Source organism: Oculina patagonica, chromosome 8 (genome assembly GCF_052425735.1).
Source record: "Oculina patagonica isolate OP01 chromosome 8, crgOcupat, whole genome shotgun sequence".
In the NCBI taxonomy this organism is placed as follows: Eukaryota; Metazoa; Cnidaria; class Anthozoa; order Scleractinia; family Oculinidae; genus Oculina; species Oculina patagonica.
In genome coordinates this window covers 27,756,060-27,782,322 of record NC_135765.1, presented here as the reverse complement: position 1 = coordinate 27,782,322, position 26,263 = coordinate 27,756,060, and the positions used below count along the sequence as shown (strand labels likewise).

The 26,263-nt window shown below is 38.8% G+C and overlaps 2 protein-coding genes across 2 annotated transcripts in view; one reads left to right on the top strand and one right to left on the bottom strand.

Moving 5' to 3' along the window:
• The window catches only part of LOC144663694 (BOS complex subunit NOMO3-like), a 47,449-nt gene that overhangs the window by 6,427 nt on the left and 14,759 nt on the right, over nt 1-26,263 (bottom strand). Inside the window, exons 9-31 of the mRNA XM_078524722.1 lie at nt 22,909-22,983; nt 22,114-22,260; nt 21,262-21,351; nt 20,482-20,535; nt 19,462-19,575; nt 17,832-17,917; nt 17,408-17,462; nt 16,649-16,774; nt 15,658-15,799; nt 12,447-12,520; nt 12,285-12,336; nt 11,615-11,751; nt 9,653-9,737; nt 8,781-8,844; nt 7,424-7,522; nt 6,967-7,107; nt 6,700-6,779; nt 5,758-5,920; nt 4,677-4,713; nt 3,652-3,741; nt 2,390-2,503; nt 1,432-1,494; nt 673-737 (exon numbers count right to left, since the gene is read on the bottom strand). Of these exons, the coding sequence (XP_078380848.1) occupies nt 673-737; nt 1,432-1,494; nt 2,390-2,503; nt 3,652-3,741; nt 4,677-4,713; nt 5,758-5,920; nt 6,700-6,779; nt 6,967-7,107; nt 7,424-7,522; nt 8,781-8,844; nt 9,653-9,737; nt 11,615-11,751; nt 12,285-12,336; nt 12,447-12,520; nt 15,658-15,799; nt 16,649-16,774; nt 17,408-17,462; nt 17,832-17,917; nt 19,462-19,575; nt 20,482-20,535; nt 21,262-21,351; nt 22,114-22,260; nt 22,909-22,983 (2,153 nt within the window). The remainder of the gene's footprint in view (nt 1-672; nt 738-1,431; nt 1,495-2,389; nt 2,504-3,651; nt 3,742-4,676; nt 4,714-5,757; nt 5,921-6,699; nt 6,780-6,966; nt 7,108-7,423; nt 7,523-8,780; nt 8,845-9,652; nt 9,738-11,614; nt 11,752-12,284; nt 12,337-12,446; nt 12,521-15,657; nt 15,800-16,648; nt 16,775-17,407; nt 17,463-17,831; nt 17,918-19,461; nt 19,576-20,481; nt 20,536-21,261; nt 21,352-22,113; nt 22,261-22,908; nt 22,984-26,263) is intronic.
• On the top strand, nt 23,365-25,831 carry LOC144663784 (uncharacterized). Its single transcript, XM_078524855.1, has 2 exons — nt 23,365-24,914; nt 25,007-25,831. The coding sequence occupies exon 2, from the start codon at nt 25,025-25,027 to the stop codon at nt 25,367-25,369; it is 345 nt and encodes a 114-aa protein (XP_078380981.1). The 5' UTR covers nt 23,365-24,914; nt 25,007-25,024; the 3' UTR covers nt 25,370-25,831.

Sequence of the window (26,263 nt, the reverse complement as noted above, 5' to 3'; positions counted from 1 at the left end):
ACAGTGACCCCGGACAGGGCTCAAACCCGCACCGCTCGATCCGGAGTCCAGCGCACTTACCACCAGGCCACCGTACTTCCCATTTATTGGTACACCCATAGAAATTATTCCGATTTAGCAGGCTTTTCTTATCGCTACTTTCAGAGAATCGGTATGACGTTTCTCTCAATTGACGACATTTGTACTTGTAACACACTGTTTAGGACACAAACGTTTCCCTGTTTGCTCGCGCTCACGACATTTGTTGCAGACAGTAAATTTGTGTCCGAGACACAAAAATGTGTCTGAATTTCTTCAAAAACATTTTGTGTCCACAACAAATGTTTCCCGGTTTACACAGCATGATAACAGAACATTTTTTGTGTTCCGCTCGTTTGTTCAATAAGAAACATCATGACCAACAGTATGTCCTCATTTGCCACGGTCTTTACGCATAAGATCATCATCATCATCATCATCATCATCATTTATTTGCCACTTTAGAATTACAAATACAAAAAAAATAACTTAAAAAGATAGGGCGAGGAGACCTCCAAGAAACCACAAGGCTGATGAGGGAGGCCACCTCGGGTTAGCTGTGAATGTGCAGCTAGGCCAATTTCAGACTCGTTTTCTTAGATCCCACACGACTAGCTATGTACAGTATTAACTCTATTCTAAGTGTTATTTTACCTGAAGGCGACTCTTTTTCCTTTCACATGCATTTGCACAAGTGAACCTTCACCAACATCAATCATCTGTAAACAGAGTCAAATAATTCAATCATAAGGCACTGAAAAAGTGAATAGTTCAAGATTACGAGAACAAAATTAAGGATGTATCTGCTCACAAGCAGTGACCCATCATTAATGGCACAAAAGGCGACTTACACCAGCAATTTTTATGTGGCAAATTTTGTGCCGATTTTTATTTGCTCGTGAAGATGAGAAAAATTGGTCAATTTTTTATGTGACAAATACATTTGTTGACAGCCTGGCGACAAATAAAAGTTGTCACATACGAAAATTGCTTATGTAGACGACTTGTCACATAATATGTGCCAAATATTACGTCAGCATATGTGGTCCCCAATCTCCCAAACTCCCACTGAGCACTCTATGCGCGCGTATCTCTGCTGTCCAAGGTCATTACTGGCGCACTAACCTTTGAACTGCTGACAAATAATTGTTGTGTCAACTACATAATTAAATATATTTGTCACAAAAAATTTCACCCGGCTTTAGGGGTAAAATGTATTGTTACAACCCGTGGTCGATGCAATGCTACAGCGGTACATCAAAGCCCCCAGTAACCATTTCAGCATCTAGTTGGAGAGAGGCGCTGTCTTGGGCAAGGGCTTAAGCTAAAAGACTCTTTAGCCATTTGGTGACCACACTACTGACTAGAATAATACTACAGAATGAGCATTCATAATTGACCAACGCTACATACCTGTGATGGAGGTGAGAAGGTGTACTCCTTTAACATTGGACGGAAAAAGTACTGCCCTGGACCCTACAAAATAAATACACCAATATGTTACTACTCATTACACTGACGCCTGACCATGCTACTTTTTACTGCCCTTAAGTTTTTCACACTCAAATTGAAAACGATAGTAAAACGCGACATAAAAGCCTAGGTTTTCTTTTTATCCTAGCAGGCGCAAAATACGTGCATGCTCCCCTCACACAAAAATACACGAGTTGCGGTATTGCGTGCCCCTTTTACATGTGAGTTGTGGGGGGATGCAATGAAATTAGCTCGTACTAGCAGTTGACTATAGGTAGTCTCTTTTCTCTTGAACAGTAAAAAGTGAGAGAAACCATAGCTTTGAGAAAACTGGGGGAAAGGGTACAAGAAAAGAGTGGACAATCATGCAAGTTGTTTGTGTGCCCTAGTTCAGCATTTAAGCCTATTGATAAACAGTGCGCAACTCTATCGATCATATTGTCTTCACTCTCAGTCCCCAGAGGCCGCAATCCTTCTGGTCTGCGCCAGGAATCGGGACCTTCTGGAGTATTCTCAAAAGCCGCCACAAAGGCGCCTGAATCTGATTGGCTTTTCAAAACTTCTTCGTTTTACCACAATCTCCAGCGCACACGCACATTCCAAACCGGAACCAGGATTTCCTGGTTCCGGTTTGGATTCGACCAGAACCGTTGAGTTTCCTGACCGCTGGTCAAGGGGAACGAAGGCTCTGGGAATGAGATTGTATTGTCTTTGAAGCTACCGCACAAAGTTTCTACAGTACATGACCGCAAACTTTCAAGAGGCTGCCTTTTAGGCAGACCTTACTTGGCTCATTGCAAGGATTGTAATGAAAGGTTGTAAAATATGTAATATGGCCCACAGTATGTCTTGGAAGTTATCATTGTGAGTGCAAACTAATTACACAGTCAAGACTTACCAAATTGGCGAACACCATAGTTCCATTATCAAGAGTTAGATTATTGCTACGGAACTGTCCCGCACTGAGAGACAAAAGAACTGCTGATAACGGCTGCATACTATCGTCTGTCACCTGTTTGCAAAAAGATAAAAAAGAATTGTAGCACTCCTTCGTTTATTGGTTTACAGTAAAGGGATACTGTCGCAAACTTCACCTCAAAAATTCAAGAGCCTAAAGACGTTTAGAAACCTGTAAATAGTGGTCCGGTTCTGTTAAAATTACTTTGCCAGTGAACTGAAGCTATATAAACAAGTTACCGGTATATTATTTTGAAGCCATCAGGAACTTTAGAACTTAACTTGAAAAAGTCGGGCTGATTTTTTCAGACAATAACACTGAAGAAGGACCAAGCCGGAAACGTCTGTTAATTTTAGTTTTTGACACTTAAAAGAGTTTTTTTTAATTTCTTTACTATGATTTTTTCACTTGTCGCCTAGAAAAATAGATAGAAAGTAAAAATTGGCCCATCCATGCCATTAACAACATTTTACTTTTATCTTCAACTTGATGTACTAGGTGTATTTCATTTACGAGTAAGACTACTGCGCCTATTTTAGTACTTTTCACTGAAAAGAAAAAAAATCCCTGTGACTGTGTCCCTTTAAAGAGTGTCCACTCAGAAGATATTCGAGTATTTTCATCACTACAGTCAACTTTCTCTTGACAGACACCTCTATAAGACGGACACTTGCCGTTTTTCAGTCATTTTACGGTAACCAAACTCATTATAAGACGGACACTTTTCTAGATAGACAACGGACACTTTGAAATCATTAACCGACACTTGAGAAGTGTTTATTTATCAAGTTTTTTTGTGAAAATACTTTTAAAGCAAGCGCCCAAAGAATACGTGTATACCAAGCTTACTTACCACAAACAATGACGCTTTAAACCCCCAAAAACCAAGGAAACCACCTTACGGATTACTTCTCTGCTTACGTGTATGACACTAAAGAGGTCGTTTTCTACTTACAGTACTACAGTTTGTAGCAGCTCTCAATTTTTGCTTTAACAAGCAAATACGGTCCTTTTATTACTTAAGTCTTGTTGCAGTTGGCAAAAGTTCCTTGCATTGTGCAAAGGTTAAGCCTTATTATCTCAGAATTACTGATTTCATGTTACCTCGACTCTCTACAGAGCGGACACCTCTCTAAGACGGACAGCTGCGGCCAGTCCCGAAGGTGTCAGTCTCAGAGAGACTTGACTGTACTTCTTCTTACCGTTATTTCAATTTTTCCAAGTTTTTGTGCTTGAAAATCTCCCTTCTTGCCAGCTACAGGACTGAGTATAAATCCTTCTTTGCTTGCAGCCTGCATGTACAAGCCGGTCAACAGATCAGCAAAATACAGTAACTCATTTTACTTATACAAGTTCTTAACTCTTTGCAGCAGTATTATAAACCTTTTCACTAAGAATGTACTTATAAATGATATTAGTTTTCCAGAATCTTAGTAGCGTGCAGCAACGGAAAATAAAACAAGTGTAATACAGTCTTTTATTATTCCACTATTGCGCCATTTTACCAGAGGGCAAAAGAACGCGCAAAATAAGCCACGTTATTACACTGTAGAACAGGGCAAAAATACGGACGGACAAACTTACGGAATACGGACCCAAACTTAGTGGAAGAAATAGTGGAATAAAAAATCCCTTATTCGATGGTTTAACATATAATACGAGCGGGCATTTTGCTCATTCTCGTATTTTTCCTCGCCCAGTCGCAACTCGCAAAATATCCACGCGTATTATATGTTGAACCATCGAATAAAGTGTATATATTACATGACTAAGACAGCAAATAAGGGCCAATAGAAAGTAAATTATAGGACTAGCAATAAGCATTCAGCTGATTATCAGAATGCTTATTGCTAGTCCTATAATTTACTTTCTAAGTATTGTACCAGGAGAAGTCTCTACAGCTCTTTTCAATTTTCCAATCGTGTAATAAATCTCTTATCAACCAAGCTTGTTTGGTAACCCTTGTGCTCCACTGATAAGATATATCTATTTGTACTCGTATCGGCAGCGTTCTTTCGTATCGTACTACTATAATAAATTTTCGCGGGATTTAATTGTTTGTGCGGGATAGATTGTTCTGTCAACCAAATGATGCGAATATTTTTAGATTAGCAGTCTTTTGTGGCTCTTTATTTTTGGACATTAATGATGTTTATTGTAATGATCATTGTTAATTGTAATTCGTGCCAAAAATGCTCTTGATAATAAGTCACTCCACAACACTCACCAGTAAGTATTCAATGCCTCCATGCAGAGGACCAACCCTGTCACAGAAAAATGAAATTAGTGTCAACATACGTGATACTTCTGTACAGTTCCCTCATCATACCATAAAACGCTGATTTTAAATTAGCCCCCCATGCTTACAGCCCTCGGTTATAAGCAAATATGTCTGCTAAGGAAGAATATTCTGGTTATAAACACTATCCACTCAAGTCTAAGGGCCTGATTACATGAGCCGGGCTGGCCTGGTTAGCCGGGCTGGCTCGGTTTGCCGAGATCTCGGCACGTCTGTTAAACGCAACAAAAATCAATTTCGCGATTACATGACAACCGGGCCAGCCCGGCTAGCCGAGATCTCGGTATCGCGATGCCGGGATCTCGGCTAGCCGGGCTGAAAATTTTCCATGTAATCGCGTTAACCGGGCCAGCCCGGCTAAGCGGGCTAGCATTAAATTTCTCTTCCGAGCACAATATCCGACGAAAAAATCAATGCTACTCCTTCTAAATAGGATGTAGAGGTAACGTAACTCATCCAGCTGCATAAGTGCAAAAAATTAACCACCAAATTGCCGGAAAAAGGTGATTAAGATCATTCGTGCTCTGATCATTCATGCTATAACCGGGCTGAAAGTCATCTCGGCAAACCGGGCCAGCCCGGCTAACCGGGCTCATGTAATACAGGGCTGAAAGTCATCTCGGCAAACCGGGCTCATGTAATACAGGGCTGAAAGTCATCTCGGCAAACCGAGCCAGCCCGGCTAACCGGGCCAGCCCGGCTCATGTAATCAGGCCCTAACTTTTCTACATCAACTTACTTACGTTCTAAGCGTAGAGTGCAGATCAAAGTGTGAAATTAAAGTCGTTTTCTTATAATATGACGCTTATCAGATATGTTTAAGTCATTTCTATCAGCTTATTTTCAAACACTTTTTTATGCCGCTTACAAAACCTCTACATATAAGATCCCCCTGTTATAAATTCACCCAGCTTCCCTTATAAAGTTGTATAAGCCAAAAGCACATAACCTGCATTTACGGTATCCACTTTCGTGTAGAAATAAACAGTGCACAAAGACCGAAACAAACCTGTATTTTCCATTATTGTCTGTTTCCACTGCGATGTCAGCGATCGGTTTCTCTCCGCCAGATGAAATAACAATCTGAACACCGCTTAATGGAGGAGAAACTTGCCCCTCAATGAAAACTCCTTTTCTTCCTTCAAATTCTGCCCAGGCGGCGGGACAGTCATCTAACAAAGCAAACATCATTTTGTTAGTAAACAAGCCTGTTATTGTCTGCCTCACACAGCAAAAAAAAACTTTGTTTACTGTATTATAATGACAATACGAGTACTTCTGTTCTTCATATTTGGAGTCAGTCTTTTGCAGGTTAATAGACCTCTTTAGCTTCGGCCAATTTGGATCTTGTGATGTTTTCCAGAGACACGAACTAATCCTTTATATATCTGACTGAATTCTTAAGTAATTCTTGTTCTTAAAAAACAAACGACTTTTCGCCCGAGTTTACTGTACTATGAGCAGAAAGTAAACGAGGCACAGCCAAGTTGACTAACGCTTACAGAAAAGGAGGGCGAGTAGTCTACAGTTTGCAGTCCAAAACCTACAATTTTATGTCCTTCAAGCAAAATAAATTATAAAAAAACATTTTCCTTAACAGAGCAACGCATGCACGGTTTGTTCTATCGGCAAATGTAAGACAAAGGAAGAACCGTTCAGATAAGCGGAATTCCAATAGCACACGGCTGAGTTGAAATGAGACAAAAAACGAAAGAGAATAAAGGTCAACCACCACCAAGCACTGATTTTAAAAGGTTGTTTAAACTATTTGCAAGTGCCCATTTATACTCTTGTGAGAAGAGAGGTGCCAAGCCCAAGAACACAACACAAACATTCTCAGCAGGATCAAAACGAGACCACTCAATTCAGAACCCAGCACCAATAAGCCTATATGACCACCAAACTCCCACTTTGTAAGTAATTCAAATAAATAAAGTAAAAAATAAAGTACCTGTGATAAAGACAACTATGCTAGCTGGGTAAAACAACAGCTCTGATGACGTTGGAGTAACTTCAAATTCTTCTCCACGCCTAAACAAAACTAACTCTCCATTAGAAGGTTTGCATACAAGTTGACAACTGAAGGTTTATCAATACAAGGCATTCCTACTTGCAAAATGGAAAAAATTGTACTCAAGTTAAGACAAGCATCATGGCCAATATACTTCCCGATGGATGTGACTAAAGATTCAAACAAAATAATTTTCTGCATATTTACCTTCCCCAGTGTGAAAAGTTGTATAACAGTTCCTGTTTAAGCTCTTCAGGCTTAGTGGTATTTGAATCAACAGCATCTTTCTTTTCCTTTGATTCTAGTTTCAATGGTCCAATGGTGGTGACCTCCTTGGATTTCACAGACCTTGTAATTAAGAAACAATAAGTAAGTCAGTTGAGGTTCCCAATAACTTAAACGTAAGCGAGAGCCATTTACTCATTTCCCTTGAATTTGCCTCACCAAATTGAATAATACGTTTTACTCTTTATTTCTAGAACTCTTGATTTTTTGCCACCAATTTGGATGTTCGAAAAAAATTAAAGGGATTTCACTGTGACACAAGAACAACCAATGACAAGGATTCCTCCAAGGATCTTTGTGCTGGAGTCTTACGCATGATGTGCACAAACCATGCTAATACGTTTTCTTGACCAAATAGTACGCCATTGTTAAGTCTCACCTGATTTTCACTGTGATGTCGCTTGTGGGTTCCAAGGTTTTGATTGTTCCAGACAGTAAGTGCTTGATAGCAGTCAATGTCAGCACAGATGGCGCTGAGCTAAAAACAGTAGAAAGTGGCGTGAGTTGTGTCTAACAACTTAACCGAATTTTGATTAGCTATTAAGGTAAGTGCTTTTTAGATGTTACCATATTGTTACTCATTTTCGTGGGAACTTAATTTGGGTACGGTAAATTAAAGAGACAAATTACGCGTGACTTAAATTTTGGGATTTCACAGCAAAATACTGTTGAATGGAAATTCATGCACATTTTGTTGCTAATCATATACTCAGTTTTTAGTTTCTCAAGTTTGAAATAGACTTTACAGAATTGACAACAACTTCAATCACTGGCAAGCAAGAAACAGCTACAGTACTTAAGGTGATTCCCTAGTATTGCATTGCGCATCCTTACTGCGCAGAATTTTACGCGTAATTAGCGCGCGCACATAAACAAAATGGCGGCTTTTTTCTATGCGGCTTGGCTCGCGAGAGAAAGAAATCGTCGTTTTCTCGTAGACGAGTTCGGTGACCTATCATTTTTTTCTCTTAGTTCGAAAGTAGCGACCAAATTCTTTCTATAAAATGAATACAGATCAATTTCTATGGCAGAATAATACATAATCACCGAAAACGTGCACTTTCAGCATTACTCGCAAAGGAAATATAAGGAATTATATGGAAAATACAAGGTCTTCCTGCTCCTAAACGAATACAGTGACCTCCCTTTTTTATTTCAAAATTAAACTTCCCTTAAGGTGAACAACCAACTGGCAAAGTTAGGTTGGAAATCTATGAGCAGTTCTATTTCTAGGGAATCACCTTAAGGTCATTGCCCTGTTTTGCATTGCGCATCCTTACTGCGCAGAATTTTACGCGTAATTAGCGCGGCGCGAGCACATCAACAAAATGGCGGCTTTTTTCTGTGCGGCTTAAGTCCGCGAGAGAAGTAAATTGTCACTTTCTCCTAAACGAGCCTGGTGACCTATCAATTTTTTCTCATATTTTGGGTGTAGCGATCAAATTCTTTCTGTAAAATGAAAACAGATCAATTCATGTGTTTGAAAAATAAATTATCGCTAAAAAAGTGTACTTTGCCAGTACTCGCAGAGGAATTATAAAGGAATTATATGGAATATACATGGTCGTCCTGCTCCTAAACGAATCTGGTGACGCCCCTTTTTTATTTCAAAATTTAAGTTCCCTTGAAGTAATAAACCAGTAGGCGAAGTTTGGTTAAAAATCTATGTTCAGTTTTATTTCGGGGCAATGACCTTAAGACAAATTGTGAATGAGTAAATGTTATTGTACACTTACGTGTCGTATTTAAACACTTCTTGTTCAAACTGATGACATGAACGAGGCATCAGGTTATAAACTCCTGTTGGAAGAAAAAGAACATGAAAGTTTCAAAAGTTAGAGCTTCTCCTGGCAACAGCAAAATCGTATCAAAGTTTTTACAGAAACTGTTTAAAAGTAATGACCCCCCGGAAGTATTTGCATGTACCTTTACAAAGAAGGGATAAAATTTCACGGTTATTAGCAAATTTCAAAAGTAAAGACCCTTTGAAAATAACGACATTGTTTAACACAGATCCAATAAGCTTTACCAGACTGGTCTATGGTCTGTTGCAGATGAGGTTCCTTTCTCCAAAGACAATAATATTACTTGTTCTGATGTGATATAAATTATCTCTATAAATAAAACCAAGACCAATTTCTTTCAGGATTAAGCTTTGTTCAAAATATTTAATTAATATTATAAACTACAGATAGCCTTGAGATAGCGGGAGCGAATGAGAGGTGGCTGTATTCGCAAGCTAAGACTAAAGATGGATCAACTCAAATGCGGTTGTTTTCGGTTAGGGTCTTAGTTTTCCGGGTCTTAAGTCTAAGGTCTTAGGTCTTAGCTTTCCGGACATCCTGCAGTAAACATTTTAGCTACCTGAAATTAGCGACAACAGAAAAGTTGCGACCACAAGAGAAGACTACTAAATTCGAGAGTACATGTACATGTAGCTTGTCTCAAATCTGTGCTTTAGTTAACCACTTAACAAGAAGACAGATTGAGGTGTAGTTTGTTGGCAGAGTGGGTCCTCTTACCAAAGAAAACAACACAGAGGCAGTTGGCAAGGGTCAAACTTCAGCACAATGTCACCGTATATGAGATTATTTTCTGAAATCATTACCTGGTTCTTTTAAACAAAACGTTTTGGTTCCTTTTGGTAGGTCAAAGGAGTCCACTGTTTCTTTACGTGATTCCAGTGAAAAGAACTATTAATAAAGGAAACGATAAAAATTACCATTGTGTGCCTATATATAAGTAAGTATACAATACAAATAACTAGTAGTTAATATATACCGTAAATGATCTAAAGTTTCTGGGGTCCTAGGGGAGGCGTTAAATAGATATGAGGCGTTTATTAGAGAGAGGCGTTTATTTCAAAGTTAACAGTAGCAACGTCAACACAACTGATAGGATGGGTAGTTTTCTACTGGAGTAAGATACATAACAGAGTTTGTGAGTAGGAGACTAATCTAATCTGTGCTAATGCAAAGCCTTGAGATGCCGTTCATAGTTCGATATCGACGTTTTTTATCGTCATCGGGGTTAACCATATTGGCGTTGTTGGCCTCTTCGATGTCCGAGTCAAGCAAAAAACTAACTTTATTGCGTGAAATTACTCTATGGAGCATTTCCTTTTGTTTTTGAAATGATTCCTATTAGTCACGGGGCGTTTATTAGAGAGGGGCGTCTAATACAAACTTAACACCTCAGAGGGGGCGTTTATTAGATAAGAGGCGTTTATTTGAGAGAGGGCGTTTATTAGATCATTACGGTAAATGTCGTGTTACAGCTTAATGATAACTTAGGTAAAGTAAAGATTGAATCAGTCCAAAGTGGCCAGCCAAATGACCTTTAGGTACTGATGCTACAACTCTGTTTTATAGCATTAAGCAACTTTCTACTCGCTCCTGGATGGGATGCTAGTCTATTACAGAATTACCCATTTCATACACCCGGGTGGAGAGAGGCACTGTGAGAGTAAAGAGTCTTGCCCAAGTACACAACACAACCCTAGCCAAGGCTTGAACTCAGACCCCCAGGGGGGTACTCGGGATTTTAAGTGACGGGGATGATCAAAGGATTTTTTTGGGTTTGAAATTTTCGATTCCGGGATTTTTTTCGGTTGGAAAATTTGGCAAGTATTTTTTTGGGTGACTTGATTTAGATAGGGGATTTTTTGGGGTATTAAAGACGAACTAAAGTGCCTTGGCGCGGCCTTGGCGTATTTATGGTATGATTAATAAACAGAACGAGCGTTCTTTGTGTTATATTATTGCCCCTCCTGGCAATTTAGGGGTAATTTGACAAGGGAATTTTTGGGGGTTATTTTTGGTCCAGGGATTTTTTTGGGTAATGTCAAAAGACTAAGGGATTTATTCGGGTTCTGAGTTTTGCCTCCATTCGATCATCCCTGTCGTTTACAAGCCGGAGTACCCCCCCTGGGCTCAGACCACTCAATATTTGGAGTCCAGGACACTAACCACGAGGCCACTGCATCACCCCTAAGGATAATTGATGTCAGCTGCCACTTGGTGAGTTACAAATTATTTTATTTAATAGTCGAGCAGTTTTCAATTAAGTGTTGCAGGGCTTGAGACTTACTTTTTAACTCACTGGTTTACTGGCTAGTGACATGTCAGATCTAACTAGCCAAAAGTAATTTTTCACTAGTCAGGTATATTGATTTCTATCAAGAACAGTTGACTTTTCCGAGTTTTTCACTAGTAGGAATGCTAAACCTGGTAGCCAAAACCGAAATTTTAGTAGCCTTTGGCTAGTTGGTTACCGTTAGTCTCGAGCCCTGGTCGTAAAACCACAACCAAAGTTATCACTCTGGCCATCATAATGGACATAGACAATACAGTAAACCATTCAAAACTCGACGCAAATACATGTTGCTGGCACGAAGCACAAGAAACTGTGCACAAGCGAGTCATGATTGGTTTGGGTTTTACTTCTCATTGGCGAAAAGTGGCGTGAGAGTTTTAAACCAATCACTAAGTGTAGTAATGCAAAACCAAAGCAAACCCGAATTACTTATGACACTCAAGTGAAAACCGCTCTAGACCTCTACATGACTTACCAATGTGATGTCATGAGACAGGATACATTTCAATATAAATCCTGATTGGACAAATTGTAGATCAGTGACATCAGCTTCTGACACTTGAAATTCTACAGATGAATTTTCCCAGCACCAAGATTCTTCAAGTACTGACGCTGCATAGAAAAGAATAATTCACAACACTTCAGACCCCCTTTCCTTCCAAAACTGAAATTGAACATTCTTTGACTTATTATTGCCTAGACCATCCCAATAAAATATTTTGTTTCCCATCGCCCGTCTTTTGTGATGGTGGGTCGGTTGATCAGCAAAAAAAAAAAAAGAATAAACACTTTAAGAGGTCTGGGTTCATTAAAGAACCGAAATATTTTGTTTCAGTCGATCTCACTGAGAACGTTGGAACAATCGTTAATGTCCTTGGCACGACACAGCCTTTAAAAAACTTAGTATCAATGTTAATTAAAGACAACGGAATCACATCATACCAATAAAACAAGATCGCATGCTTGTAAATTAAAGTACTTGCCTCTTTGACCAGTGAATCTGGAATTTTTTTTTACATTTCGAAAAAATGGGTCGGTCGGGTGATGGGAAACGAAACATTAATTTTTATTGGGATGGCCCCATGAAATTTTTAATGAAACTAAATATTGAAACAGAAAAAGGACCACATGAATATTTTCAATACCTTTGTATTTTCCAGGAAAAACACCTTTGAAGGTGAAAGAAGTGTCAGTCACCTGAAATAAACAGTTAAATATTGTTAGAGTAACAAAAAGATTCCCCCAAACATAAAATTATCAATTAAATGCAAACAAATAGAAACAGTAGACAAAGTAGAATACCATACCTGTGCCTCTGCTTTGGGTAGACTTGGGTTTGATATGGACTGGAGTGAAACAGATACTCCAGTACAGGATCCGCCTGCATGGTCAAGACACAAAATGACAGTCAGTAAAAATAATTTACAAGTCAGAGTGATTAAAAAAAAATACTTTATCCTAACAGAATAACTGGATTTTCAGTGAATGATGGCTATTATGAAAATCATCAATTACCAAAATCTTAAAGCTGATATAAAATACCTGTTACAGGTGTAAGTAATATCAATGAGAATTAATATTTATATCTTGGGAAATTCTGTTGGACAGCAGCTCTATTAATAATGTAGTTTGTATCTCAACCTACAATAAGTTACTATGAGATGCCAGGGAAAAAAAACTCAAAACAGGCGGTTTTTAGACACCCATAGAGATAAATTTAAGGTGGCTCGACCCAGTTTTTTTCTAGCGATACCTATCAACTTTGAAACCCTGATGTTAAAAGGGATTGATGTCAATGACAAAACTACTATATCACATGCATTACACATAGACTGAACTTCAATATGATATAAATTTTTTGGCGATCAGGATGAATATCACGTGACAATGACGTCACACATGGTTTTGCTCTGAATCGAATTTTAGGCGGTAACCGCATTTTCTCTCGAGATTCTCCACGCTACGTATACCTTGGGTGTTTGCCTTCATCTCAGTGGAGTTTCATCGAAATCTACAAGAGGAATTTTGAAATATCTTGGAATTTCTTTTTAGATGGTATAATTTATGCGTAAAATAAAGTCAAGACTTCATATAAAGAAATTTGCTTCTTTTTTTATGTTTTATGAGAGGATTTAGCCCCCATTCCTTTTAGAAATGTCCCATATACTACATCCAAATCTTAGAAGAAAGTAGACTTGCGCGATTTCGAAAAATATGAAAATATCTTAATCGGAGTAGAGCTCAATGTTTAGCTCTATCTACCATTTTTACGGCTACTTTTGCAAAAAAGCGATTATTTCAAAAACCCGTCGATGAATTTTTTCCAAAAATTTTCAGGGTGAAAAATGATCAGTACTCCACACAATCCCTAAATTTCATGCTCATTGAAAATTTCTAAGGTTGTCTAAACTAGACGCAAAATTGAGTAAACATTGAAGCGATGTCGAAGTTTGAGATCATTTTGAGCTCTGGGATTTCCTATTGTTTCGAGTTAAGCACAACATCGAATTCCTGTGCACCACGCGTGAAATGACTACGCTTGGCTACCTTCCGAAAGCTTTCCGAAATCTTTCCGAAATATGGAACAATGGAAAAGAAATTGTCACGCATTAGCTTTTCTTGTTGGGTCGACGTCTTGGCTGAGATAAAAGTTAAAAATGCCAAGAACAAGAACTGCAAAACACAAAAAGGCCGCAGTACTGAGTGCTACGATAAAGAGAATTCCATTCTAACAAGCATCATTAAATCTTTCACCTGTGCGATGTAGTCCCAAGATGACAGCCACTTTTCGACTTACACTGACCAGCGTTGCGCGAAACATGTGTACCCAGTCCAAAGCTTTATTTTATGTGTGGTTGAAAGCGTTCAGGAAGAGTTTAAGATTAGGCTTTTTTCTCGTATTGAAGTGCTGCCACTTCTTTCAGTTGAACTTAGAAATGCAACAAGTAAACAATCTTTTTTAATAAATACTGGGCGCCAGATTCAGCTTGCTTATAATACGTACGTGAAGTCTATTTTCTGTCCGTTTTACTTTTTTAAATGACCGAGGAGGCATAAAAAATAACCAGTTTTGAGTTTGGTGTTGTGTGACTGCTCTCTTCAGTTGGAAATGTATTCATTCATCCATTATTGTTTACTTGAATTCGATAAGAATATTACCATATTCCGAACCATTTCGGAAAGCTTTCGGAGGGTAGCCAAGCGTGGTCATTACACGCGTGGTGCACAGGAATTCGATGTTGTGTTTAAATCGAAACAATAGGAAATCCCAGAGAACAAAATTATTCAAAACTTCGACATCGCTTCAATGTTTACTCAATTTTGCGTCTAGTTTAGACAACCTTAGAAATTTTCAATGAGCATGAAATTTAGGGATTGTGTGGTGTACTGATCATTTTTCACCCTGAAAAATTTTGGTAAAAATTCATCGACGAGTTTTTGAAATAATCGCTTTTTTGTGAAAGTAGGCGGAAAATTTGTAAATAGAGGTGAACATTGAGCTTCACTATGATTCCTATATTTCATATATTTCGAAATCGCGCAAGTCTACTTTCTTCTAAGATTTGGATGTAGTATATGGGACATTTCTAAAAGGAATGGGGGCTACATCCTCTCATAAAACATAAAAAAGAAGCAAATTTCTTTATATGAAGTCTTGACTTTATTTTACGCATAAATTATACCATCTGAAAAGAAATTCCAAGATATTTCAAAATTCCTCTTGTAGATTTCGATGAAACTCCACTGAGATGAAGGCAAACACCCAAGGTATACGTAGCGTGGAGGATCTCGAGAGAAAATGCGGTTACCGCCTAAAATTCGATTCAGAGCAAAACCATGTGTGACGTCATTGTCACGTGATATTCATTCTGATCGCCAAAAAATTTATATCATATTGAAGTTCAGTCTATGTGTAATGCATGTGATATAGTAGTTTTGTCATTGACATCAATCCCTTTTAGTATCAGGGTTTCAAAGTTGATAGGTATCGCTAGAAAAAAACTGGGTTGAGCCACCTTAACCTCTCAGTGCCTTTCCACAGATGTCTCAGTACCTCCCCCATAATACTTGGCTCCTCCCCCCAGACAACTCATTTCCTCTTCTTACATTGTACATTATTCAGAAACTTTTTGGCTCACCTTCTTGTCGACTAACTCTAAATATTTACTCAGCACATCCCCCTAGACTAGTTAACTGCACTTCCTCAGATTACTCACCCCCTCCCCCCAGACTACTTACCCCCTCCCCTTAGACAACTCAACCCCTCCCCTCAGACTACTCACCCCCTTCTCCCAAGACTACTCACTTTCTCTTTCTTAGACTACTCACCCCTCCCTTCAGACTACTCACCCCCTTCTCCCCAGACTACTCACTTCCTCGCCCCCAGACTACTCACTCCCTCCCTCAGACTACCCACCCCTCCCCCCCAGACTACCCACCCCTCCCCTCAGAATTCTCACCACCTCCCCCTTCCAACACTGATCCCACACCACGGATGGTGTCCTAGCAACAACTTACCAATGCATTTTACAGTTCCAGCCACAGTCGCTCTGAACTGTGAGAATGTTATGCCAAGCACGGGACTGCTTTTCACCGTCACGACTTGCTGTTTGGGTGTTAATGCCAAGCCAGCAGAAACCTCCTGCACTGTTATTACAGGCTAAAACATTCAAGGATATAAAGTAATCGGTCAATAAATGGTCCATACAGAACCCTGTAACATAAAAATATAGTTCGTAAAAATATTCTGCCCAAATTAATAGATCTGGATTGCTTTCATTTTAGTAATAAGTGTCACACACTGGGGTGTAATCCCCAAGCTTAAAAAATAGAACCATCTTGTACAGCAAATCAACCAAAAGTACCACAAGTACTGCTCAATTGAAGGCAAGGTGGCAAGAATGACACTTACAATTGAAAGTGCTCAAAAATAGTGGAATTTTGGCATGGGAAACATTGTTCTGAATTTGTTTTGAATGGTTTGCGCTTCGTTTTGGAGAGATAAAGTATGCAAAACAACTCAGAATTTAGAAGCAGCTTTCTTAATCAGTGTTTTGTATTCATTAAAAGAACAAACACTGAAAAGAAAGCTGGTGTTACTTCAAAATTCCGGTTTTTTGCATACTTTATTTCTCCAAAACGAAGCGCAAACCAGTGAAATTTAAAACTTCATAGCAATTTTTGAGCACCTTTAAAAATGGGCAAAAGGGTGTCATTCTTGCCGCTGTTCCTTCAATTGCATTCATTTGAATGGTCACACACTAGGGCTTCATCCACAGGCTTAACAGTAATAGAACCACTTTGTACAGCATAGTAGACAGTACCACATGAAAGTACTACTCAGTAGCTTTCATTTGAATGGTGACTGGTCCCAGACTAGCCTATGGTTTCATCCCCACTAAAAAGTTAGGTTTGACTTGGGATCAACATTGTTCAGCACAAGTTGAAGACGTGAAACCATATTTATGATAGTGAAATTAATAAGTCTGAATTGAAATTAATCTGTTACCTCAATAGTATGAACCCCTGATGGTACTTTGAAGCAGAAGTCACCATTTCCATCCACTGAAGCAGACATATGTCTTGTTGCAATTGAAGCCCCCTCTGTTTGTAAAGTCATTTTGCGTCCTTTTAACTGACAAAGAAATGCAAGAGTAATCTTAAAATTAATGTTACAAAGCAAAACCTTAATTGTTTCTCCACTTAGCAGCAATAATTATAAGTAATAGTAATTGGACTGAGTGGAGTACAATTTAGGGAGTAATCGGGTGAGTCATTTCGAAATCGGCCGAGCGCGCAGCGCGAGGCCGATTTGAAATTACGAGCACGATTACTCTCTGAATTGTACGACACGAGGTCCAATTACTAATTAATCGTGTCAATAACAAAATTCGAGGTTAGGAAGTCCTTAGGAACCTTTTCGGTGAGAAAAAGTCAAAGGTAAATTCAGTTGGTTGCACAAAAAGTTTGAAAACAGCAAGAAAAAACCCATTCAAATGCGCATGATTGACGCACGGATGGCGTAGGTGTCCAATAACAGGTATCCAATTTGAAGTTGCTCAAATTGGATACCTGTAATTGGACACCCACGTGATCGCGCGCCGATTACGCGACAAATAGGCGCGCGCAGAACCAATCAAAAACGAGAATTTTGTTATAGATACGATTATGTTGAAAATAAGCTATGAGCTAGATTTTAGCAATTAAATAGAAGACATTTTGATGCAAGATGGTCAATTAGCAGAGAAAACAAACTCTTAATACTTACCAGACTAACTCCAGGTGGAAACTCCTCAAATTTAAGGCTTCCACAGAGGTGATATCTGCAAACATGAAAAATACATGTACATGTCTGGCTAGCTTGCCTTGCAGAGGAACAAAACCCCCGGTATAGTCCGACTGCGAATCAACGCACAAAAGCTTGTTCCGGCTCCCTGCGTGTTACCAGGGATTTCTATATAATAACCTCAGATTGGCTCTTGAATAGGGCCATTCTTTCATGCGCCGTGATTGGTCGAATGGATCTCGCTTTTGTGCGTTGATTCGCAGATGTTCTATACCTGGGTTTTGCTTGTCTGCAACGCAGGCTAATGTCTGGCTGAATAAAAAAATTCTCAATTCTGATTGGTTCTGATGAGGTCTTACTGACAGGACCTACATTTCAAATGGTCTAGAATGAAGTCTACACTTACGCTATTGGAGTAATCACTGGCAGCCTGGGAGTATTGGGAGTCACTTGAACTTTCAGCGGATTGAAAAAGTAGTGTTCTTTATTTGCCTGCAAAAACCATAATACATGTAAATACCTTATTTGCCGCAAATAAAATTTTATGCGCGATTTAGCCATTATTTTCAGAGAGAGGCTGGAACATGGAAGCAACGGTACTTATTTAAATTATGAATTCAAGATGGCGTCGTCGACTAAATGTCGCATTTAGAGTTGTCATATAATGGATGTTGTGTTTTTGATTTCGTTGACACACAAACTTTTTCACCAACCCTCCTCCTCCCCATTCCTGCCTCTTTCTTGTAATTATGGTCGTTATATTGCTATGTATTGGTTTATTGCCCTCACCTTCGATGGCAATACATGTTTGTAACGAAAGTTTAAGTTCACAACATATTGGATATTCAGAGTTTAATAAACCGGCTATGTGTCAATTTTCACATAGCCATTTTTTTCTCCATCTCGTTGTTTGCATTGCCTTTATGAACAGAGCACAGCACACATTTCATTCTGTTAAACAATTTGAGAGTTTGTGGGTAAATTGAAGCATAAAAACCATAATAAAAATAAACTTAGAAAGAAAGATGTAAATAAATTACAGATGGCTTTCGACACACGTCTCTGAAATGAAAGAAAAATTGCATGCCCCGAGCAGGATTCGAACCCGCGTCTCCCTGTTACTAGTCAGGCGTGATATCCACTACACTATCGGGTCAACCACGCTGGATACGTGGCAACTTATTGATGTGTATCGGATAGAGCGCGGTCAATCCACAGGGTATTTTTCTTTCGAGACATTTGTGTGTTTCATGGCTAAATTCCCAAATTAAACTGGGTTACGTGACAGATAGAAATTTTATAAGCCTAGAAAGCCTTACAAACATAGAAAGAAAGATGTAAATAAATTACAGATGGCTTTCGACACACGTCTCTGAAATGAAAAAAAAATTGCATGCCCCGAGCAGGATTCGAACCCGCGTCTCCCTGTTACTAGTCAGGCGTGATATCCACTACACTATCGGGTCAACCATGCTGGATACGTGGCAACTTATTGATGTGTATCGGATAGAGCGCGGTCAATCCACAGGGCATTTTTCTTTCGAGACATTTGTGTGTTTCATGGCTAAATTCCCAAATTAAATTGGGTTACGTGACAGATAGAAATTTTATAAGCCTAGAAAGCCTTACAAACATAGAAAGAAAGATGTAAATAATTTATTTCTTTCTTTTTATGTTTGTAAGGCTTTCTAGGCTTATAAAATTTCTATCTGCCAAAAATAAACTTCAAATTAAACAATGACTGTGGCCACAATACTCCACATGCAACTTAATTTGTAGCTAGTGTGCCAGGGTTAAAATAAACTTGAATTTTACTTTGCCCTTTGGACAAGCCGGAAATTTTGCTTGCCCAGGAAAGTTTCATGTACATGAAAATTTACGCTAATGCTGAATCACAGATTAGCAGAGTATTGGTCTGAAAAACTGGGCCCTGGGTGGAAAGAGGAACAGTACTGTGTGTTTTTTTGTTGCCTGGGAACACAATACAATGAAGTCCTTGTTTCTCTTTTTATTCTCTTTATTCTTCGATCACATACCTGAATGGTGTAACCCCCAGCTGTAACATTGTTCAATACATAAACACCTTCTGCAGTTGTTGTTGCTGTCATGTCTTCACCAGCAGAAACACTGACATCTCCAATACCTTTGCCCTGGAGGATAAATATAAAAACATACATACTATTATTTTAGAGATTCCTGGGGTTATAATTATTCAACAAAAAATTAATAATTTATAAGCATTTATCTGCATTGTTATAAGGAACAACAAGCTTTAAAACTTCTCTTCTCATCTTCAGAGTACTTCGGGTTCATGTTGGAAATCTACAAAAGTCTTCAGGCTAACTCTCCAAATCTTCACAAGACTTCAGGTCAGCTTTGAAAATCTTTGGAAAGCTTTGGATCAAATTTGGAAAGAAGAGTAATAGGTGCTCCTACAGATAACAATTTGGGAATAATTAAACTGCTCTCCTCCAGTCAAAACCGAGTAACCATGCAAAAATGTTGTGCACAACGTTGAAGCAGTTTTAGTCTACTTTCAAACACAGCGGGAGGGAGGCGAAGTGGCCTAATGGTTAGCGCGCTCGACTCCGAGTTGAACGGCCCGGGTTCGAGGCCTGGCCGGGGCGCTGCGTTGTGTTCTTGGGCAAGACACTTTACTCTCACAGTGCCTCTCTCCACCCAGGTGTATAAATGGGTACCGGCAAATTTACTGCTGGGGGGTAACCCTGCGATGGACTAGCATCCCATCCAGGGGGGAGTAGCAATACTCCTAGTCGCTTAATGCTACGGAAACCGGGATAAGCTCCGGCTGTATGAGCCTCATGGCTCGGACACAGACTTTACCTTACCTTTACCTTCAAACACAGCATAATAACAGAAATAAATTCTGCACATTCTTGTCAGTTAGTACATCTATCTTTTTTATCATTTATTAAATGAATTTCTAGTTGACATGAGAGGTGAACAGTGATTTAAATCATGCACATGGCATTCTAATGTATTAGTGTACACATATGTGGAGAGAGGCACAACAAGATGATTTATAGTGGCCTTACATCATCTGTAGTAATTTGACCGGTTACTGAAAATCCATGTACTTGAAATGGGGTCTGTAAAAAAAAAAAAAAACGATTAATTTTTCTGTAAAACAATGTTCAACATTAACAACTATTATAATTACCTATAATTAACCAACAAATTAGTAAAGTCTTTTTGTCCACACCGTCGGTGGGGTTTGTATACTGACCAGTAAGGATATTGCACTGCCCCCTTTGGATGGTACACTACATGTCTATGTACTAGCTCATACTAAATTGCAAGTACAAAGGGGAGAACATGGAAGTGCGCAAGAAAAGGAAATGCGTGACATGTGTTAATCTTCACACAAAAATTTTGTGTGATTCTTTCACACACTTGCATGCAGCTGGCCCACTCTACAATGTAGATACTGACCCTGAGAAAAATAAGGGTATTCTTGTAGTCTACATGTAAGTTCAGCTAAGCATTTTGTTAGATTTCTGTAACAATCCTTAGTTAGAAATTAAGTGGCAAGGATAATTAAGAATCAAGGCATCTTGCCTCTACAACACAACTCACAAGTGTTGAGATTAAGAGTTTAACCATTAACCATCAGATCTGAAGTCAAATGTGCTAGCAATTCAAGCACTGCACCTTGATCCACACTTACATGTGTTAGATACATCACACATGTAAATTGAAATTCAAATGATACAGTATACAACATGTACAAGATGCAGAAATGTGCATGTGAATATTATTGTCATAACTACAATAACTGTACATGACTGCATTATTGGCAAATGCTGAAATCTTACCTTTAACACAACACTTTTATAGTTGACAGAGAAGGTCAGTTTAGAGGGAACAACATCAAATGTAATGAGCTCTCCTTGGTAATATGGTACCTGGGATGGAGTATAAACATCAAGAAAAATTAAAATTAAATGCAATCAAAGTGAAAAAAAATCTGACTTGTGAAACCAAGAAAATTCCAACTACCGGTATTTTTAATTTGACCTGGATACATGTACGGCTGATGTGGCTTTTTCTCTAAATAGCATAGTCAATGTATAGGTGGGCATACTGCAGGTACATGTACATGTAATTCCCATATTTACCCATCTAAATTCAGAATAACCATTCAGAAAACTCTTTAGACAGCTACACTGTCCTGTTTAATATAATATACATGTAAAGCACCAGACCTGAGGATTATATCCATGCAAAAACATGTTTTCGAGACCAGATCAGAACTGTTTGATTATTGTCTAGATAGTGTGCTTCAAAATGGAAATAATTAGCCTCTCTATGGGTATTTCCGAAGAAATTGAAGGCACGAAGATCACCGCAGAAAAACGAAGATCTCAAGGTTAAAGCGAAGATTTGAAATTGGGGAAAAAGGGGAGATTAAATTGAACACTCAGATACATGTATGAAACTGTCAAAACTCATAAACATTACAAAAAATATCTGTAATTTCTGAATTTTGGAATTTGACCACATATCACAAAAAACACCGTTTTTTGTTTTTTGATTGGAGATAAAACAAAGATCTGCTTTAAAAACCATAGATCTGCAAAAAAATTGCGAAGAAAATGAACACCGTGAGGCCTAATAATCAGTCCACAGTTTTACGATACTACAGTAAATAAGTACAATGTTGTTACCAGTGTGTACTCTCCACTTGGGACACTGGGAAACACAAACAGTCCATCTACACCTGACTTGACGCGGCACAATGGCGTATCAATTTCAGTTTTCTTTTTAATAATCTCAATCACATCAGCAGGAATCTCTTCACACCCTGGCAAGTTCTGAAATTTACAGTGTAATAGAAAAATTACAAAACTGTTAATAAGGCCAAAATATGTGTATGTTACTGATTAAAATGGATCCTCTGACCAACAAGCAGACATCATAACTTGAAAGGGAGTGTAAAATTTAGTTCTTACAAGTCAAGCGGGGAGGGAAATGGGTAGGAGCCCCCTTAAAATTGATCAATGGATAACAATATTTAGAAAGACTTTTTTCTTGCTGAACATTTTCAACTCTTACTGCAAAGCCATTCAAACATCTGTAACTTTGACATTATTTTTTCAAAGGAAAAATTAAACTACATGTACAGCTTGCCCTTCAGATGAGAAGCTCACAGACTCAACTTGCCCGTTCATTCAACAGGTGCCTTGTCAGGGCCCTTGTCCAACAGGCAAGTCAGAATAAAATGTTCCTTGCCCAAGATGAAATTCTACTTGTCCCAGACACTGATGGGACAGCTTCACTAATTTGCCAGAGTTGTTTTAGATTATGATGATCAATGAATATTTGTGAGACAATTCAAAATGAAAATGAAAAAACAAAGTCAAATTGAAAAATTTTAAACCAATGATAAATTTAACCACAACATAGACTAAGACAGTTGTAAACACATTGAGCATGATTAAGGGCTTGTGATTATTTATTACCTTCTGGGTAACAGTTTTAGAGAATAGAAGAAATCCCACATCTTGAATAGGTTCACCATCACTCAGCACATGCCCCTGAGATGAAAAAAAAAAGGTTGTTCAATCATTTGGAACGAAGACAAAGTAATTATAATGTAGTTTGACTGGTTCATTGACACATACATGTACAAACTCGTCATGCACGATGACTTACATGTAAACATTTTACAACATATTATATTTAACATAATACCGGTAATTTATTTTTCAAGACTGGCTTAATTGATGAGCAAAACCTGGTAAAAGTACTTGAATTCCCATTTCTTAAATTGTACCCACTCATAACCCCCACATGCCCCCCCTCAGAAAAGTTGGTTCTCTTCCCATGTTACCCTCCAAGATTACAGCCATTTGAAGTAAGCATAATACAATGTACACAATAAAGACACAGAAAAAAGGACTAAAAACAGTTTAAGTAGCGCTCCGGCTAAGACGGAAAGTAAAAACAATAGGACGCGGCATAAGGAACCGTTGGAGGGTTGAGCCTGTGCATGTGACAATTGGATTAGTACAAAGATTTTTATTGGTCAAGGATACATTAGCGCGAAATTCAAACAATCATTCTTCAAAAAATATTCGTTCCAATGCGAATACAAAGCTAAATGTTACACAATATATATATGTTGACGAAATATTCAAACCAGCGAAGTTTCAACAAAATCGTATGTGAGGAAAGACAAGACTTTTAACAAAACGCTTAGTGCGCTCAGAAAGTCTGGTTTTTTTCCTGCCCGCAATGACAGATAGATCACTTACATGAAATATAATTGGCGGAAATGTTCGCGCCAAATGGCGCTTTCTTTCAGTAAACTAAACGACAAACAAATATAAAATACCAGTTCAACGATCCTGCACCATTTTGCGCCAATGTTTATCCCTAAGTTTCTACGCCTACCAGCACAAAATTATAGACGTCCACTACAAATCTTCAAAAAGATCGAACTCTGACACAGCGTTCAATGCGTCGACAAAATAGTCTCCTGAACCAATGTCCAAAGTGAGAAGTCCATATGAGATTCTCGGAAAAGTCTTGGTTAAAAAAAGCAGCTCTTTCGATTCCAGATTTAGCCCCCTTGCACGGATGTCTTGTACTGAGTTAAACGAACACAAACAAGCAATTGCGAGAACGCTGAACTGCTTGTTGTTAGACACATTGATGTTTCGCAGGGATTGGAGGGACCCTTTCGCCTTGAAAATCGCTTGCTCCGATATTCCTTGGCAGCTTTCAATGTTCAACGTATCTAGATGTCTAGCCACACCAACAAATTTGAGGAAATCTTTAGATGTGATCGCGGTCCTGTTCAGGTTGATCCACGTTATGTTGACGAAGAATCGGAGCGGCACTTTCCGATACAACTTTCCTGTGTCGGCTAAATGGATCTGTTCACAACTTTGTAGTTCCTGAGCGGTTGACTTGCGACCCTGAAAAAGAAATTTCCACCAGGCAAGACAAACAGACGCCACACTCACGAGGTCTTCTGGCTCGAGGTATTCAAATATTAGTGGCCAAAAAAAGAGATTTTCGATCATCTTTACCCCCGCTCCTTGAGTTCGCCGTTTCCAAATTACAATGTGGTTTCGCTGCGGATGTGATTGAAATCATAGAGTTTTGATTGTGATGCGCGAAAAATTGTTATGTGCGAAACATTGTCACCTTTTGATTGGAAGGATTCTATGTAGAGTTTCCGGCTGGTTGCTTTTGTCACTGTTCATTTCAAAGCGATCAAAGACTAACAAACTGTTGTCTCGGTTCATTTCAAAAACTGTTGGATGTACGAAATGGATAAAAGGCAAGTTGCTGAAACTTACTTTTTTTTTCAACTTTGACCAGTATTAGATTTGGATATAAGAATGTAATAACGGTATGTCTATTTTTTTACAGGAAGAGATCGAGCGAACAAGGTGCGACTGAAAGTAGTAGTGGAAACGAAGAATCAGGAACAAAGCGCCAAAAGTCTGATACCTGTGTAAGTAGCATTCGATTGTGGTCGACAATTTGATGCACTAAAACCTTTGCATTATTCTCGCAACTAATTGCTAAAACCCTTTTCTTACATAGAAAAACGAGTTGCGAGAGATGTACGGGAAGAACCTGCCCTCCGTTAAAAAACAGCTAGTCGTGCAAGGCTTAAAAATTGGCAAAACTTTCGACCAGTTGGCACAGGAGCTGAAGATTGCCTGCGCCACCGCTGAGGTATATGCCATAGATTCTCTCGCGGCAGGACAGGATGTGGATCACGAGATCATCGCCAAGTCCTTGGAAATCAATGAAGAGGATTTTCAACGAATCAAGGCCGAGCTCATGTCAACCATGCGCAACGACAAGAAACTACGTACTGTGCGTGATAACTTAGGGCAGGAATATGGTTACAATCAAATAAGATTTGTTTTGGCTTGCCAAATTCAAGAAGTGGAATTGTAGGCGTGGATGTGTACGTCAGTGGATACCCTTTTAAAATACGAGTCGATGGTACTAGTATAAAAATGTTGACAATTTCATATTGTTCGAAAGATACGCATTTTGATCGTCAAAAGTGATGTACTGGATCAGTTTTTTCTTATTCCCAATTTTTAATGCCCAGAAGTCTCTGGACCCAAAAATTTTATTGCTGTAGTAAATTTGACTAAAATAAATTTTCGTAAGCATTTCATGGTCATGGTTAACATTAGTTTTTCCTTCCCTTTCTCTCCCAATTTCTTACTCCCGGAGGCGGGGGAGGGGTGGGGGCACTCCCACATCTGGCCTTTACGGGGACATGCCACTGGATAGGGTACGGGTTTGTGCCTCTCTGTCCTGAACAGGGTATATAATTTCTTACAAGTCTGTCATAAACAGAGTCTGAACCGTCGAAGACTACTATTTAGCATTTCAAGGCAATATGAAATTTTCAAACATTACGGCTAGTAGGGAAAGTTTCTCACTGCCCCCCCCCCCCCGGTTCAAAACCCTCAGCAGCACTAAACCCAATTATCGGTCATGTGCACCCATGGGTTCATATCACAATAAAATTTTAACAAAAGTCAAAGGAGGAATAGGAAAAGCAAAATGTTATGCACTTGCACAGGCAATTTCCAAGTTTCCCTTTGCCTCTTTTTCAAAACGAGTCTACGTGCAAAACCATTCAAATGAAAATGATTTTGACAAGCATGATTTTTACCTGTAGGCAAAACTCATTTTCAGTTGAATGGTTTGGCGTGAAGACTCGTTTTGAAACAGGCAAAGAATAGTTCAGAAATGGCCCATTAAGGGGATTTGGGGCATTTCGCCCTTGGATCCATGAGCCCTTAAATTTGAATCCTCCCTATGAATTTTTCA

Excerpts from the sequence above, each read along its gene's own strand:
- LOC144663784 (XM_078524855.1), top strand. The coding sequence starts at position 25,025 with ATGTACGGGAAGAACCTGCCCTCCGTTAAAAAACAGCTAGTCGTGCAA.